This window comes from Balearica regulorum, chromosome 6 (assembly GCF_011004875.1).
Source record: "Balearica regulorum gibbericeps isolate bBalReg1 chromosome 6, bBalReg1.pri, whole genome shotgun sequence".
NCBI classification, from domain to species: domain Eukaryota; kingdom Metazoa; phylum Chordata; class Aves; order Gruiformes; family Gruidae; genus Balearica; species Balearica regulorum.
The window spans coordinates 43,039,485-43,057,446 of NC_046189.1; the positions used below are offsets into that span (position 1 = coordinate 43,039,485).

Here is a 17,962-nt window from a genome sequence, read left to right on the forward strand (position 1 = left end):
CGCACCAAGCTTGAGAATGTAAATCATTGCCTGGTTTGTAGGCAAGCAACACTCCATTCTTGTACCTAATGGGAGCTACTCATACCTAGAAGTGTACTGACATGTCTGTGAACTAACTGAAAAAATCAGATAAATTTTAATCAATGTCTTCATCTAAAAGCTGTAGAAAAGTAGTAAGTCTTGTTTTGGTTTTGACTTTCACATATACTGTAAAGGATGAAAAAAGAAGGATCTTTGACCGAGAGCTCAGATGTGCCTTGTTGCTGAAGTGTAGATTTATAAGAATAACTTAGTTATTATATAATAAATAGTATAATAAATAACATGTCAGTGTCCCAGAAGGTTGATTTTTTGCTTAGTGGAACTTTTTTCCTTCTGTACTAATGAGTATCGCTCTGATGTCCTTGGTGATTTACTCCTGTTGCTTGAGTTAATCTTGTAGCTGGATAAATACGAGGATTTTCTGTGATGAGATGTTGCTCGTTGTTTTTCTCGTGTTTCCCTGCTGAAATAGGTACAGTCTGTCCTATCCTAGCTGACAGCGTTGGTGAGAATTGTATTACCTCTTCAGCGCGAATTACTCTGGCGGCTGTTGTTGCTGACCTGAAGGCAGCAATGGGAGGCTCAGAAACAGGGAGTGCAGGGAAGGAGAAAATGTGGGAGAACGACCTGTGTAAGGAAGGCAGAGGAATTGAAGGGGAGTGAGTAAGGAGCTGTGGAAAAGTACCGCTTTTTCTGTCTTGCAGGGAACCTGGAAAGGTCTGGCTTCTCCTTGGGTCTGCACTGCAAGGAGAGGGATTACTCGGTGCTGGCAAAACTATCTGGATATCTCTACGAAAATAACAGGAGGAGAGTGAAGGGTGGGGAGTAGAGGCTAACGACAATGAAGAATTAAAGCATGTTTTCCTACACTCAGTGATTTCTCGTATTTCTTCTCTCCTCCTCAACTGTGTATTCTTGTTCCTTCCTTGCATCAGTGATTACACGGCTGCAAGATCGGCTGGTTCAGAAAAATACACTCCCAGCTCCCCCAAAAAAGCATAGCTTTGTGTCAGATGAACTCACTGAACCTATTTGCTTTGCAGCTGTTTGACCATTCGATCAGACACAAAAGAAAGTATTACCCATTTTGGCAACCCAGAACCTCACAGCGTGCTTAGAGGACTGGTATGAAAGCCAGCATTGGCAAGCTGCGAGAGAAAACTGGTGAATCTGCCCCATCATCAGTGCTGGGGTGCCAAGAAGTCTGCTGTGTTTGTACAAAAGGAGAACATCTGGGAGGTTTTTAGGAGTCGGTGCTTTTGCGTGCTAGATGAAAACAAGCTAATTGTGCATAGTGGAGGCAATAGGTATCCTCTGAAGAGGCAGTTAAAGCAGCTGTTTAAACGTGGTTTACTTGAGCAAATCCCTGCAGTTGCCCAAAGAGATCGTGTCTGCCGTGCACTCCTTGGAGTGAACGCTGGCTCTTTTTGATGGACTGGTTTGCTCTGATCTGACGTACGGCATGGTTTCATGAAACTGTTTGAGTGAACATCCACGGTAGAGAGGACAGAAAAGCGGCTATTTTCAGAATTATTGTAGGGTATTTCAGACTGGAGACTTTGTTTTCCTTGCATCTAGTTTGAAAATGTAAATGCAGGCCAGCCTAGAACTAGATTGTCACTGCTTCCGTTCTGTTGTCCTTTACTTTTAAATAGGGAATTTCAAAATTCAGGATAGGTGTTAAGAATTTTCTCAGATGTATGCTACAAGATGAAGCATTTAACAGTTTTTCTGAAAAAATGTTTAGATCATTGAAAATACATTCTTTTTATCGGAGACTGAAATCCACAAAAAACAGCAGTAAATTCTTACTGTTCTCCTTGTCTGCTGTTAATCTCCCCCAGAAGTTTCAAAGGATCTCACGGTACACTTTTGAGCTATACTAGAACTGTTTACACCATTCACAAGTGTGTAGTTCTGTGACATCCACCAAAAGATCATCTCAAAACATTTAAATCTTTCAGTTCTCGTGCATTCTTTGCTACAGCAGAGAACTTAAATCTGTAAACTTTTCTCTCTTATCCATTAATTTTAAGATGTGAGTAATGTATGCTGAAGTGCATTGCACAGAGCAGAACAGTAAAATACGTTTTCTGAGTTTTCATAGATCTCAGTATCTTTAATGTGCAGGAGGAATTTGAGAAAGGAAAGAGCTGGAATACAAGGAAGCTTGAAGGTGCATTTGTAAACGGTACCTGTGTGTATTGTGGGGTTCATCAATGCATAAGGTTTGTGGGAAGCAGCCCCGCATCCATCCTGACTGCAGTTCAGCAGCTGTGATACCGCAGTGAAGGGTTGTCGGGGATGAGGATTTGGGCGGGCCGGGAAACACGTAAGAACAGTGTCTCCCATTCTGGGCGAGATCTAACTGCTGGGCCGTGACACGAGAGGCAGGCAAAATAACGATGAACCTAGTTTTTTGAGGGGTGAAGTCTGGTTGCTTGTTTTCCAGTGATGAATCAGTTATCCATACCCAAAGGAGTGATTAACATAACTAAGTCCAGGGAGTATCTTCAGCCAGTAAATCCCAGTCTTGCGTAAGGAAGAAAGAGGTTTTCTTATTAACTCCTCAGGAGTTTTACTCATACCTGATTTTAAGGCTCTCACGAATCCTGCATTTGGTATGCCCTGTTCCCATAAGGTGAATATGAGAATATAAATTGACTTTGAGTTCCTTTCCTCAAACAGCGTGCCCATACGGAGGCACGGCAGTGGGGACCGGGTCCTCCGTGGGGCTGGCCGTGGAGAGCATCTCCCCGTGCCTCCCTCGCCCCCGCTCGTGCGCCCGGCAGCTGCCTGGCCACGCAGGGGGTCGGAGGGAATGAGCGTACTCCTTTGCGCTGCTTAAGTCTGCATGTAAGTGTGTGTAGGATCAAAGCCAACGGCTGTCTAATCTTGAAATCAAGATTAGAAAATCAGTAACTTTGCCAAGAAATGTGTTAATTGAAAGAACAGCAGTTAAAACAACTGCCTGTGTGGAAGGGTATAGCTCTCTAATTACACCTCTTAACACTGATTTAGATGTACATTTAACACTGACATCTTCATCAATAATTAATTTGATTGGTTTTCATCCGAGTGTTATTATTAGAGACTTGATGTTGGGTATATTTTCTGTTCAACTCACCATACCTTCCAACTAGTTCAGATGCACGTTTTCTTGACTGATTTGATACAGAAATTTACTACAGATAGGTTCAAGAGTTATTTCACAGTGTTGGGGTGAGAAGAGAGTGAAGTGACAGATAAAATTATGGAAAAGACAAATTGAGATAATCTCACATCTGTGCTTGTTATATTTTTGTAGAGGTTTTTAGTCGGTCCACTTTTAAGCATTCCTTTAGGCAGTTCACTTTGAAAGTGATCACTGACAAGGAACCAGCACTACGTTTTATAGTACTTTTGTGGCACATCATAGAAGCTTCAAAAAGTCAAGGGTTTTTTTAAAGTAAGTAGAGAAAAAAAAGCTGTGCTTTTCTTCCCCATATCTCTTAAAGAAAAGAAAATTAAGAAGTTTCTTTTGTTTGATGGAATAAATATTGCACTGATTTCAGTGTTTTAAGGTATCTCATAACTTACTGTTGTAGGTGAACCTTTGGAAAGAACTGGCAATTTAAAAGTATGACCATGATGGCACATTGTACTGGTTTTGGCTGGGATAGTTAATTCTTTCATAGTAACTCCTGCGGTGCTGTATTTTGCGTCTGTGACCAAAAGAGCGTTGCTGACACGGGGATGTGTTAGTTACTGCTGAGCAGCGCTTGCATAGCCTCAAGGCCTCTGCTGCTGCTCACCCTGCCCCGCCAGCGAGCAGGCTGGGGGTGCACAAGGAGTTGGGAGGGGACACAGCTGGGACAGCTGACCCCACTGACCAAAAGGTTATCCCATACCACACGGCATCGTGCTCAGCAATAGAAGCTGGGGGAAGAAGGCAGGACAGGACATTCGGAGCGATGGCGTTTGCCTTTCCAAGCCACCGTTACACGTGACGGACCCCGGCTTTCCTGGGGACGGCTGAACACCTGCCTGCCCGTGGGGAGCGGGGAATGAATTCCTTGTCTTGCTTTGCCTGCGCGTGCAGCTTTTGCTTTCGCTATTAAACCGCCTTTATCTCAAATCCACGAGTTTTCGCACTTTTGCCCTTCGATTCTCTCCCCATCCCGCTGGGGGGGAGTGAGTGAGCGGCTGCGTGGGGCTGAGCTGCCCACTGGGGTTAAACCACAACACATCTAATTATTTAATTGATTTAAAGCTACAGACATGCATTACTGCATAATTGAGAATTCAGTGCTGCTTTTTTGTGGTGGGGTTTTTTTTTTTGATTTAAAAGATTGGCTTCATTTATTATTGTACTGTATTTTGTGCTGCTCACCTGGAAGTCCCAAAGCACAACGGACACTGCCCTGGTTACTGTGCAGGTGAAGACACGTTGGGGTGTATGGACGAGAAAGCGGCCCATTTCTGAGAGAATCTCGTGTGTAACTTGTGAGAGTTTTTTTGGAATTTGGCCTTTGGAGTACTTAGCGAATATTCCCAAATGAAGGGAGAGCTTGACCGAGTAGTTTTATTGCCAATACAATGATATGCTTGCAAATGTAACAGTCCATTTAGAAACCTGAAACACTGAGTTGCAGTCATAAAAGAACTATGGAAAGTGATTTAAAAAATTGGGTGTGACCCAGGGAATCATAACGTGTATTGTGTGATTCTTTGGGTTATTACAGCTTGATGAAAGAGTTGATTTTTACAGTAAAACCTTAGAAGAATACATTTTTATTTTCTAAAACCTTAAAAGTTACATCTCTCACTTTGACTTTTATATCACTATTAGAGTACATTTTTTATTCCGCTTGCTTGAATGCTATTTAATCGGTTCTTGTAGAAACAACGGTCCTTGAAGCTTTAGGTGTATGCCAGGCTTACGGGCGGCTTAAAAATCTGTGTGGCAGCCTTTGTATTTGCAAGCTTGAAATGAATAAAATGTCATTTCAAAAATAGCCAGATACAGCTGGTTATTCATCTGGTGGTACTTTGGAAGCCAGGTAGCATGTAATATCACTTTATAGCTATTCTCCAAGAGTCAGTGCTGTTCCAGTTGTAGAGACCCACCGTGGTCTCCTTCAGCCACACGTACCCACAGCTGTTTCGACACACATTGAGACAGTTGGGTGGGATAAAGGTACAGTGGAAAAAATGGTTGTTATCCTTTTTTTCTCCTTTCGCCTCTTTGTTGTTGTTGTTGTTAAAAAATCAACGTACTGTATTCTAGCTTCCCTGGTAGAGGTAGGGTGCTGGTAGCTGGAGGACATGGCCCGTCTCTCCGTCTCTGATCCCCCCCCACGCTGGCGGGAGGGGCGGGCGGGCTGCGGGCGGTGCCGGCCTGCGGAGCACCCGCTGCCGCCCTGCGGAGCTCCCGCTCCTGGCCCCGCTCCCGGCCCGCGGAGCACCCGCTGCCGGCCCCGTCCGGTGGCCGGAGATGGGGAGGCACAGCGGGCGCGGGAGGGGCGGGGAGCGGCGCCTTGCCCTCTCTTCTCGTGCTCTCCGTGCTGCGCTCCCTGCTTCTCTCACCAGCTCTCCGGCAGCCAAGCGAAGAGCCCGTTTATTCGGAGCCAGCCAGGAACGGGCGGGAGGCGGGCCGGGCCGGAGGCTGTGGTCCAGGTGGGGCTGCCGCCTCCCGCCCCTTGGGGCTTGGCGGCCTGGGTGGGGAGGGACGGGGGGCCACGCACCCCACAGCCTGCCACTGTGCCCCTTTCACCTGCGGCCGCCTGCCTGGCGGTGAGGGGCAGGGCGGTGGCTGGGCCTCTTGGCCCTCAGAGAGCAGGGTGTGGGGCAGGTGAGGCTCGACGTGATGGGAAAGGCTTTGCTGGGGCATGGAGGTGCCGTGACTGTGCCGGGAGGGGAAGAAACGTACTGTGGACTTCAGTTTTTTAGATGAGGGCAGAGTGGTATGGCCTTTGTATTGCCACGTTACTGGTTTGGTCCTGTTGGACGGTGAGGTGAGGGAAGAAGGAAAAGAAGTTGCTTGTTGTGTGGCTAAACTAGCCTGCTCAGATTTCCCTCTGCAATCCTGACACCAGAAACCTGGCAGCATGTTATTTGTGCAATTTCTTTCTCCCTGTTCCAGAAGATAAACGCGATATGGACGTGAGGTGAGAACAGGCTGTTTATACAGGCTCTTTCCAGGTTACTGGGCAGTCTCCCTGCATGACCTGCAGCTGCTGAGGGGAGGAGAGGCCTTTCTCCAGAAAGCCGCTGAGCCCGGGTGAGGCTCGTGCTCTAATGTGGCTTTGGAAACAGCTTTTCTTTCTGCATTCACGGTGGTAGAAGCCGATGGGCGACCAGGCTCCTGTAGTGTATGTTACCCCCATGACTGCTCCGCTGCCTCTCATCGCTCATCTCACTTCAGTTTCTCAGAAGCTGTTGTTTGATTCCCTCAGCGCCTGATGTGAAACTGCACTTTAACCGTGTTACCAGCTCTCAGCAGACTAGAGCAGTGTGGTTAATAAAGACCACCTGCTAACGCACTTGGAGCGGCTCCTGAGCAGCAGCCATCCCTCTCACTGTGCACGTGCCACTGTACAGAAAGCAGAATGAATATACTTTTTCTTACATCACCTCTCTTCTGGCTTCCGCTCATCTTTTCTGCCCCAGGCTGCCTGTACTAGAAGTCCTCTGACAGCACCATGCTCTGCCTGCGTTTGGGCTCTGAGCATAGGCACAAGTGCAGAAAATGTCCTGACAGGGCGAGTGATCCGTAGGGTGATTCCAGAAGAGATCCCTTGAGGGTCAACTCAACTACTCTTCCAACCGAATCAGAAATGCACAGCTTTATGGCATAGCCACTGATCTTGTAGATTGTATGGTGTCTTTTTAGGTACTGCGTGCCCACCTGAATACTGATTCAGCATTTTAAAGGCAGGTGGTGGAGAAGGGATGGTCATGGTTAAAACAGGTGAGGACTGAGAAGACTTCGGGTCCATTCCCGGCCTTGGAGCCTGTTTGCAGTGTAAACTGTGTCTTGTTCTTTGTGAAAGCTGGAGAGGGGCTGTTTGCAAGGGCAGGGAGTGACAGGCCAAGGGGAATGGCCTGAAGCTGCAGGAGGGGAGATGGAGATGGGATGTGAGGCAGAAATCCTTCCCTGTGAGGGTGTGGCTGCCCCTGGCTCCCTGGCAGTGTTCAAGGCCAGGTTGGATGGGGCTTTGGGCAACCTGGGCTAGTGGAGGGTGTCCCTGCCCATGGCAGGGATGGCACTGGGTGGGCTGTGAGGTCCCTTCCCACCCAAACCAGGCTGTCAGTCTATGAAATGAAAGGAAGGAAGCTGCTGTTCGTATTTGTCTCCTCTAGGAATATTGAGTTTGTTTATTTTGAAAATCTAAAATGAAATATTGACTACTTGTAACATTAGACATCATGAGCTTTATTTTCTTTTTTCCTGAAGGAAATTAAAGCATGGTATACGTGCAGAAGTTACGTGAATACCACCTACTTGCTATTTTCAAAATATTAAACACACTTCATAACTATCTTTGTAATATCAATTAATAGGGACTTCTATAGTTTTGTGTTTCACTGTTTTTTTTTTTTTTTTACATGTTCTGGAATTGTTAGTGTGCTGCCTTCACAATAATGAAGCTTGGGATTCTCAAATGCTAATCCTGTTGGTCCTTTCCACGCTATCCATAGCCCAGGGCAATAGGTTTAACTGTAGTGTTTTATTTCCTCTTTTGCGAAAAGAACACTAGAAGCATTATTCCCATTAATTTTTTATTACCATAATTAGTCTCTTCCATGGTTTGTTCCTGACAGCAAAGCATTCTGCTGTTACATGTTATTCTTCTATGCTAAAAACTGCACATGTGGTAAACTTTTCTAATCCTGGGTGTTCTTGATGTTTAACACTAGCATTTTTCATGCATTTTGGATTTTGCTACTCTTGGTAACAACCACAAGATAGTGTTTTAAAAATAATCTTTAAAAGTCATGCTGCCTGCTTGCTTCTGCCTGGCCCTCACGTTCTGTATGTAATTTGGATTTCAATTTATGAAGGGGAAGCACAGTAGTAGCAACATACGTTGATATTAATAATAGAAAGTTTTCTGCTAATTTGGTTAAGTTTGGAACGGTTTTAGAAAAAAACAATAATCCCAAAAACGTGAATTTTAACCATCTTGGCTCAAAATGTAAACTATTTTAAAATATTGTTATTGCAGGTGAAATGCCAGCCCCTGAGCAGACCCCGATGGTGGAGGAGGGGCCGCCGCAGACAACACAGGAAACTTCCACAGGCCCAGGCATGGAACCAGAGACTACCGCCACCACCATTCTAGCTTCTGTAAAGGAACAGGTATACACCTTGCTTTCAGCAGTTCGGAAACTCACTGTGCATTGTGGAGCTAACAATTGTCTTTTATTGCATTGCTGGAAGAAAACATCATTGTTTCTAAAACGTGTTGCCTAGCGTTAGCATAGTGTATTTTGTACATCAGAATGTTAGAATCTGAATATAAGGGGTTCATTTAATTGCATTGAACAGAAGCATCATTATGGTATTCTGTATCCCTTGGAACGTATGCCCTGTTGTGGTAAATCAGACTTGAAATGCAGGTTTATTGTTTGTTTTTTTTTTAAAAAGCTGACGTAGAATTGGTGCGACATTGAGAACCAGTCCTTTTAGTACACTCTGCAAAGTTGTGTACAGTGTTACAGAAATTTGCACATAAAGGTTTTGGTATGATTAATTGTATTTTGTTAAAGAATGGGTTTTAACCTTTGAGTTTGGTTTCAGTTATCAATACCAAGGTAGTAATATATTTTAAATCTGCAACACATTTATGGGCATATATATCTTAGTGCTAGACTGTATAGGGAAAATAAAATTGTGTTTGAAATCAAGTTCAGCTTAAATTTGTAAAATCGTTCAAGGGGAAAAAAATTGCAGTTCTACAAAGAAATTCTAACTAAAGTTTTTGGGTTTGTTTTTAAAAAAAAAGAAGGGATCGTTTGGCTAGCATTGTCAGAACTAGAAATAAGGATCATCTTTCTTGGATAAAACGTAAATTGTAACATCTGAATTTCAGAATAAATCTGCTTTGCTGTCTCTGTTTCAGAACTTCTTTTAAGATAAGTCTGTACTCAATCCAAGATAATAACTCTGAATGCAAACACTTGATGTATTAGTTCTCATATGTTGTCCCATATTAATATTTAAAAAAAGAAGGTGAGAATTAGATCATTTCATCTTGATATCAAGATTTCATACCCATAGAACTGCATTCTTAAATGAAAATTTTCTGCAGGATGATGAAATTTGGCTCTTTATTTTCATGCCTAAATTAATAGTTTCAAAAATATTTTAAGATGACAGTAGCAACCGTAATAATTTCTTTGTGATATTAAAACTAATATTAAATCTTCCAGTGCGAAGGATATTAATGCTGGAGGCTGTCAAGATATGAGTAAACACAGTCATCTGAGTTAGTGATCTTAAGTCACTTCCCATCATCTCAGACAGTAGTTTGCCTTGTGCCATCTTAGCTTCTCACAAATGTCAGTTACAACTCATATGCTTAAAGTACAGTTGTGGTGATTTTAAGTTGGTCCATTTTATTTTGCAGTTCACAAAGAACATGCTCGTAATGCTAGCTTGGATGATGAGCAGCATTGCAATAAATGACAGTACTGTAATTGCTGGTGATCACCAGCCAGTAGTCTTACTGTTGTGATTCCTGTCCAGATAGCTTCTGCAGTTTTGATGCAATGATGATTGCTTAAACTGAACATACAATTAGGACAGCATTGTCTATAATAGATTGATACATAAGTATGCAGCAAAAAGGCATTTGTTAACATTCCCTTTCCTACCCAAGAAATGTTTTTATCTTATTCTTAGAGAAAAAATGATAATGGAATATTTTTTAATTTTAAAAAGGAGATTAGAACCTCTTCCCCTTTCCAGTCATAAAAGAACTATTAGACATGTGGACTGTTAAGTAACTCAATTCTGATGAAAGGAAAAAATAAAATTGTGTTTAATAGTTAGTGTAACACAAACTTCAGAACTGTAGCTTAACTTTAATATGTATAGACACACTAGAATGAATATAAGGGGGAGGAACATGTGAATTGTCCTTCATTCTTGAAAATGATAACGTGAAGGAATTAAGAGCTGAACTGTTGCTTTTTGGTATTTTTTCTGTTGATAATAATTATGGACACTGACATATTCAACACCCTTCCTGTATGGCAGAAAGCCCAGAACAGAATATTTTCCAGTGCAGTTATTTACTTTATTAAGCTTAAACAGAAACTACTATGCTGTTTGCTATGGCCTAACTTCCTTTTATACAGGAATCTCTCTTGATTTGCAGTAGGTCTGTATTTGTAAGAATTGCCACACCTTAATTTCATTGCTTCAGAAACACTTTCTACAGTGGAAACACAATTCAGAAAAGCCTTTGTTATTACTTGTCAAATTGTGCAAGATTTTAACTTAATAAAAACTTTTAAAATTGCTACAGTAGTTCTGAAATAGGTAGATAAATTTATTGAATGATGTTGTTAAGCTTTCTACCATAGTGGCATAGATACAATTTTAGGAAAAGGTTGCACGAATTAGTCTATGAACCCTACAAGCCACTTTAAATAAACTCTCCATTCATTTATTTTTCCTGTGACCCCCACATCAGTTTAAAGCAACTTTTTTGCCAAACTGGAGTGTGTCCTCTGAACTCTGAACAGTCTCATTGAGACAAAATTGTGAGACAGCTGTGTAAATCTCCCTTGATTATATTTTAGGAAAGAAACACATCCATTCAGTTTTAGTGATTTAAAATAATGTGTGCAGAACAAGTGCAATCTGTGAAGAAATTTAGATTACTAGAACTTTGTGCTTTTCTGACAAAGTTCAAGCTTTGTTTTAATGTAAAAACACATCCCTAATTAGTGTAAATTGACACTACCACCATAACCACCACTGGCTTTGGGGTAGGGGGGGATATTTCTTTTACCAGGTTAAGTTATTCTGTTTGCGGATACACCAGTTGATGTACTTTTGGATGAAAATCAAGGGAAGGACTGACTCTTACTGGTATAAGTTGCATCTCTAGTGGAAGAATTCCTTTTTGAACGCAGGGAAATCCTAAGGCTAACTGTAATGAAGTTGAAACATATTTTGGCCTTTTTTTTCTTTTAGTGGATTTGATGATGGGTTGTGGGATTTGGTTGGGGTTTTTTGGGGGGGTTTGTTTGGGGAGAGTGTTGTTTTCTGTGGATTTGTTTTGGAGGTAGTTTGTTGTTGATGGTTTGTTGGTGGGTTTGTTGGTTTTTTTGGTTTTGTTTTTTCCAAAACTTGTATTTAATTTCTAAAATGTTACAAAGTTTCCATGCTATAATGCATAGAAGTATCTTAGGAAATGCTGAAACAGGTTTTAAGTAAAACTAAAACATTAAAATATACTTGTCTATATTTCTGAATCCTGAGGAGTATTTGGATAAAAGTTTAGCTGAGTTCTGTAGGGAGTCTCTTATCCATATTAAAAGCTGAGTATTTTCATGCTAAAATAACAAGTTGTTAAAAATTGTAGGGGCAACATCATAGCAGTTACTTTTTTCCGGGGTTGTGTTCAGCTCTGGGGTCCCCAGGACAAGAAGGACATGCAGCTGTTGGGGCAAGTTCAGAGGAGGCCATGAAGCTGATCAGAGGGCTGGAGCACCTCTGCTATGGAGACAGGCTGAGAGCATTGGGGTTGTTCAGTCTGGAGAAGAGAAGGCTGCGGGGAGACCTTAGAGCCCCTTCCAGTCCCTGCAGGGGCTCCAGGAAAGCTGGAGAGGGGCTGTTTGCAAGGGCAGGGAGTGACAGGCCAAGGGGAATGGCCTGAAGCTGCAGGAGGGGAGATGGAGATGGGATGTGAGGCAGAAATCCTTCCCTGTGAGGGTGCTGAGGCCCTGGCAGAGGGTGCCCAGAGAAGCTGTGGCAGCCCCTGGCTCCCTGGCAGTGTTCAAGGCCAGGTTGGATGGGGCTTTGGGCAACCTGGGCTAGTGGAGGGTGTCCCTGCCCATGGCAGGGGGTTGGAACTAGATGGGCTGTGAGGTCCCTTCCCACTCAAACACCAGGCTGTCAGTCTATGATTCTAATGTAGGGGCAGCTAGTTGCCAGCTACTCCAGATTGATTTGTGGAATCACTGCTACTTTACACGTGCAAGCTGTCTGCAGCTGAATTTGGAATGGATTGCTGCTGAACTGGCAAGATTAAATGGGATCATTTGGAATTGTGAATTTCCTGCTTAGCATGTTAGTTTTCCTTTTCAGTGATTGGGCTGAGAGAAAAGGTCTCACAGGGAAAACTACCCATCGATCCAATTTTCAAAAGTAACATGAATATGCTGGTTTTCTTTGCTAAGAGAGAAGCACTTGCAGCAGTGGCAGGTGGTTTTTTTTTTTTGTTTCTTTGTTCTTTGGTCTAGTTGTTTTTGACACCTAATGATGGACAACTTTTCACCTTTTCTTTTGTAAATAGGTGACGATAGAGTAAGAATGATTAGATATGCTTTTTGGATGAATAATCGCAAATCTCTTGGATTTTCCTAAGTTTTTTTTTCCTAGAAGCTTTCGCTTCTGTTCAACACTTCAGCAAAATCTTTTCCTTTTGTATAACTGTATTGAACTATATCATATATTCAGAAAGTGTGCACTTTACTTTTCTCCCTTCTTTAATAAGTACAAAATTCTTTACATAGTTCTTGAGATGTTTTATCGGGGTTTGCAGGGGGGAAGGCAAAACCCTAACTTTTTCATGTGGAAATGAAGGAAAGAATGCATTCTTCATCCAGCAGAAAATTTTATTATTCAATGTTTAAAAACTTCTTTACTAGAATGACAGTATTTTGATATTAAGTTTGGGCGATTTCTTTACCAATTCAGTTATGTAGTGCTTTATATCAAGTACTCTGTAATCCGACTGTGTAGGCATGTCATTTCAACAAGATATCTGAAAAAAAGACTTACTAAATGTACTTTCAGTAATTAGGCACAAGCATTGAACAGTCTAACTTTGATATTCTGATTTGCATGCATCTAGTGATAAATTAGGTGGATAAATGCATATCGATTCTGAAATGAAGGCTGTACTTTTATTAAATGGACTTCCAAGCTTTGTGTGAGTGAAACAAAAAAATCTTTGTCAACGTTTTCTGAATGACTGGAGGAGCTGGGTTTTTTTCCACTTCTCTTAACATTGTGTTCAATTGCATGGGTCTTCCCTATTTAATCCCCGAACTTTGAAGTTTACTGTTTCTGCTGTTTACAAGCATTTCCAGATTTGGTGAATCTAGTCTAAGAAGACTTCCCAAGGCTCTTATTCTAGGACAAAATATATGCCACTCCTGTCTCAGATGAAATTACTAGATCATTTCCTTAATCAAAATTCTGTGTAGCCCTTTATTCATATGAAGGTCTAGAAATTAATTTTTCTTTCTAGCATGTACTGTTAGGCTTCTGAGGAGAAACTCCCCTTAAAAAAAGATCCTGCCTAGAACTGTGGGTACCCCTGAGATATACTGGAGTATTTATACCTTTTGTAACACTTCTATGTTTAGATTACCAGCCTATCTACTAAGCAGCAACTGAGCTCTAATCATCAGCTGGGAGAACAGTATACTTGGCTTCTACACCAATTTAAAAACCCCTAGCATTGTAACAAAGAGTTTCCAAAGAGGATGCTGCTCAAATGTAGTCAGTGAATACCTCAAGTGTCATTCTTCCTTTCTACCACTGACTAGGAGTAAGCTTTCTATGAATTGCTTAAATTTTGATCCCTCATCAGCTAGAGCAGCACTAAACTGTTTTACCAGGCTAGCGAACCATGCAGGCATAAAAGTATTAAGGGCTTTAATGGTCTACTGCTGTTGAATACAGAGTAAGCACGATCAGCCAATAATTGTAGCTGTGTCATTTTACATCCTGTAATCTGTGATTCTCTTTACCCTGTCCAATTTTTTATCTTTTGTCTTCTATTTTGGAAGATACTGAGATACTGAAAGCATGCAAATGCAGTTGTGTGCATGAGTAAACTATAGTTTTACAGAAAATGTTAAGGTTGATCTAATATGGTTAGTTAAAAGTACAGGTTTTTTTTCCTGTAGAGAAATTGAAATTTTTCCTGGTAGAGAATTAAAATAGTAGGTCACTCCAGTATGATACTCATGTTGGAAAAACACAGCATTCAATGTGTTTGCTTGATCTAGCTCCGAATTACAGCAAGTGGAAACACGTAGAACTCTGCATAGATTAGTGCAGGAGTTATAAATGAACCTAATTTTGTCTGTCCTCTTTGTTGCACATTTGTATCATAGAAATGTCCAAAATGTAATTGCCTTTTCTTTGGCACCATTTGAACTTTCCTAGGCAATGGGAGTTGTGTGGCTCTGCACTGCATGTTGCAGTTGAATGAGAAATGGTAAATGCAAGGTGAAAGTATTCCTCTCAGGTAAGCTACGCTTTTTTAGATCGACTCAAACTACTGGAAGAGGCTCAACTGAATTGTTCAACAGGCAAGATATTTATGATTAGTAAAACATTTCGTAGTTCAGCTTACAATTACATTCTTAATATTTCACAAATACAGTGACTTTTGGCAATTGTAGCAACTTGGTATATCCCAGTGTTACTACAATTTGAAATAACATCCCATCCTAGCCCTGTCTTCTATCACAGCAACCATTGAGAACTGTAGAAGCCGAGAAGCTGCAAGAGCCACATCTCTCTGTTAAGGCATCACCTCTCTCAGATGTCCCAACTGCCCAATCCTGGTCTGACTAGCCAGACACGTACCATTCAAAAAGAGTTTGAGTTGTCTTCACTGCTCTGTGCCGTTCCTGCTGATTCTTGCATAGTTGTCACCAGAAAACCTTCGGTTAGCCAGTTGGACCACTGTTTGTTTAAAGTTATCGGTGTTTTGCTAGAGGTTTTCAAATCACAACAGGGCAGGAAGAAGTAATATTTATTTTCAAAATTGTGAATGTAGACTCCTCGTTCTCATCCATGTTACTGAGGGATAAAAGTTCCTCATCAACAAAAATGAAAATGTTGGATCTCTGCAACGTGGCATCATAATGAGATGCAAATAGGAAGCACAGAGTTGCCTCAACCTTTTATTATCCAAGGCCTGAAGCAGGAGAATGACAGTCTTCATGGTCAGTCATACAAATTATGTTCCCATTGCTTATCTGTTTTCAACTATTTTCTGTGAATAGCCCAGTATAGTGTGTTGGCAGTTGTTTTCACTTGTCAGGAAGCCACAAGCCGGTCAGAGGTGCTCGGCTTTCAAATGAAAAGTGACTGGTGTAAGTTGTCTCTTCTGTGTCTTGTGGTGGTGAAGACCTTGAAGTGTGTTCTTGAGTGAGATGTAGACACTGTTGCAGACGGAGTATTGTTTGGCCTGCAGAGCCTGCCAAATACGAGCTGTTGTTGGTCCCCTGGGGTATGCACCACAAGGTCAGCATCCTGTGCGGGGTTGGTTCCTCCTCTGGAAACTTCAGCCTCCAAAAGGAAATTACACAGCTCAAAAATTTGATGGGTTTTGGTTTTCACTCATGGAAGTTTGCCTGCAGTCTGCAGGATTGTCTTTCCAAAGCAAGGTGCTTTCTTTTTCTTGAACCATGCATGTGCTTCCTGTTACTAAAATGTAATTGTATTTAAAGCTGGCAGGTTTTGTAGCTTCGTGTAGGTTGTGAATACAAAACCTGTAGTTTTATAAGGTGATTAAGTAGTTACTGCTAAACAGGTGAATAGAATTATAGGGCTTTTTTCCCCCTTCATTGTATAATAATGATAATTTTGAAAAAGAGTAGCTCTGGCCAAGGCATTGCAGTGTGTATGTTTCAGAAGATTTGGTTGGTCCTTTTGATGCAGTATGGCAGCATATTCTGTAATCTACATCCACAACTTTAGTATGTTCTGGCCACATAGATGTTCATCTGCAAATGAAAACAAGCTTATTAATTGTTTTGTTTGGCTTCTGTCATGCCATTTTGTCACATGCCAGTAGTATAAAAATCAGTTAATACTGATTTTCGCCTAGGGCAGCAGCTTCTCTCTGTTGCTGGCAGCCAGCATTGTATGGGAGCATCCTGTTCAAGGAGCATGCTCTTCCACTACTTTCAGAGAAGCTGCCAAGAGAAACAAATTGAAATAGATTCCTGCAAGAAGTAGTATACTGTCTGATAGATAAACATGGTGGTGCTAGGTATCCAAAGTGGTGTAAAACACCATTATAAGGAAGCCTAAACTATGGAGATGATCAATGCACTTATTTAGAATTAATTAGGACTTAGTTTTCTGTAATAATATGATTTAAGATAAAAGGAAAAAAAAGGCTTAAACCAAGATGTATTCCATCTGTAAAGATGGTACCTCTAAAATTATCCCTCATACGTATTTATGCAGGTATTTAAGACATATCAACTACAGCTGCAGATATCAAATTTCAGAAGAGACATAGAAAAGTCAGCACTCATTGTTTCAAAAAGTATGTAAACTTTGCTACTTCATTGGGACCATGGGCTGCACGCATGAGAACTTTACTCAAACTAGAAAATAGAAATGAATTTTTTTTTCAATGCTTTGCCTGTACTTGCAAAAATACATTAGATCTTCCTAACCATCAAAATGATTTTAAAATGGCATGCCTCTTACACCTTTGCAGTTCAGTGCACTGTGGGGTTTTTTGGATTTTTTTTTTTTGTCAGCATCAAAAACTTTGGTCCTGTTTCCTGTCTTACATGTTCCTTTTTAATTGATTCACTTTATGTAAAAAGGCTTTCTAGACAACGTCACCGTTTTTGTAGGATTTGGTAATTTACTCCAATTTTTTCCTGGAATGCAAAATGGCAAAAGTTGCCTAGTGATAACATTTGCCTTATAAATTGCCCTCCTGCATAAACGCGCATGAGCTGGGCTCTGTTAGAGTGCAGGAGAAGACAGCTCAGACGAGTGTGTATTCATAGCATGTATGAAGAGTGTTTTCTAGAATAATGTTATTTTCATTAATGCCCCTGCCTGTAATGAAAAGGCAAATTAATAGAGATTGGTTGAATGGAAGCAAATAATGGCTAGCATATGTTTTATTTTATTAATCTGATTAAAAGATCAGTAAATAACAATAGGCATCTTGAGTCTCGTGTTCAAATTCATAGTTTGTATTAATGGTGTTGCTATTTAAATATTGATTGAAAAATAAGGAACAGGAAACGGCTGTAAACATAAATGTTTTATATTATTTCTGCAAACAAGCAGTGCAATACTGTTTATTTTAAAGATTTGTTTGTTGCATGCTATATAATACATCATGGTTTACTTGGAAAAAGCTTGTCGTGTTGACATTTGCTTCAAAACTTATAGAGCTTCAGCATCTGAATGTTTTTTTGAAAATCACAGCATTCTCCACTAACATGTTAATGACTGGCTGGTGAATTGGTTTCAGATGGATGTATTATCTATATTCAGACTTAGAACTGGAAAATAAATTCTCATTTTATATTTCTTTGACTTTTTTTTTTGCTTAATACACTTTCTCTTATTTTCTCTCCAAAAGAAAACTCCCCACACGAACTGACTGGGTGCATGTGTACCTCTTTGATATAACATAAAGTCGAGTCATGCTCAGACCTATTATCAGGCTGTGACAACTGGGTCTCTGCTGCTGGATGCAGTTACATGTCATGCAATATTCTGATATTGTTCAGAATAATTCTGATATTATTCGTACTTTCTAGTCCATATACAGGCCCATGAGATTTGCTGAAGTCTGCAGGTTATCATGCTCATGAGGCTTTTCATACCAGAGCTCAGGATTAAAAGGATTTAGCTTTAGAATTCTGTCTAAAAGCAGGCTTTAATAAAATCCAAGTTTAGGACCTATGTCCT

The 17,962-nt window shown here is 41.1% G+C and overlaps 1 protein-coding gene across 8 annotated transcripts in view; it reads left to right on the top strand.

Moving 5' to 3' along the window:
• Window positions 1-17,962, top strand: part of PKP4 (plakophilin 4) — a 100,493-nt gene that overhangs the window by 22,548 nt on the left and 59,983 nt on the right. For all 8 annotated transcript variants that reach the window (XM_075757409.1, XM_075757407.1, XM_075757411.1 and 5 more), the window contains exon 2: window positions 8,253-8,386. In XM_075757409.1, coding sequence (XP_075613524.1) covers window positions 8,258-8,386 — 129 coding nt within the window. In that variant the 5' untranslated portion in view covers window positions 8,253-8,257. The remainder of the gene's footprint in view (window positions 1-8,252; window positions 8,387-17,962) is intronic.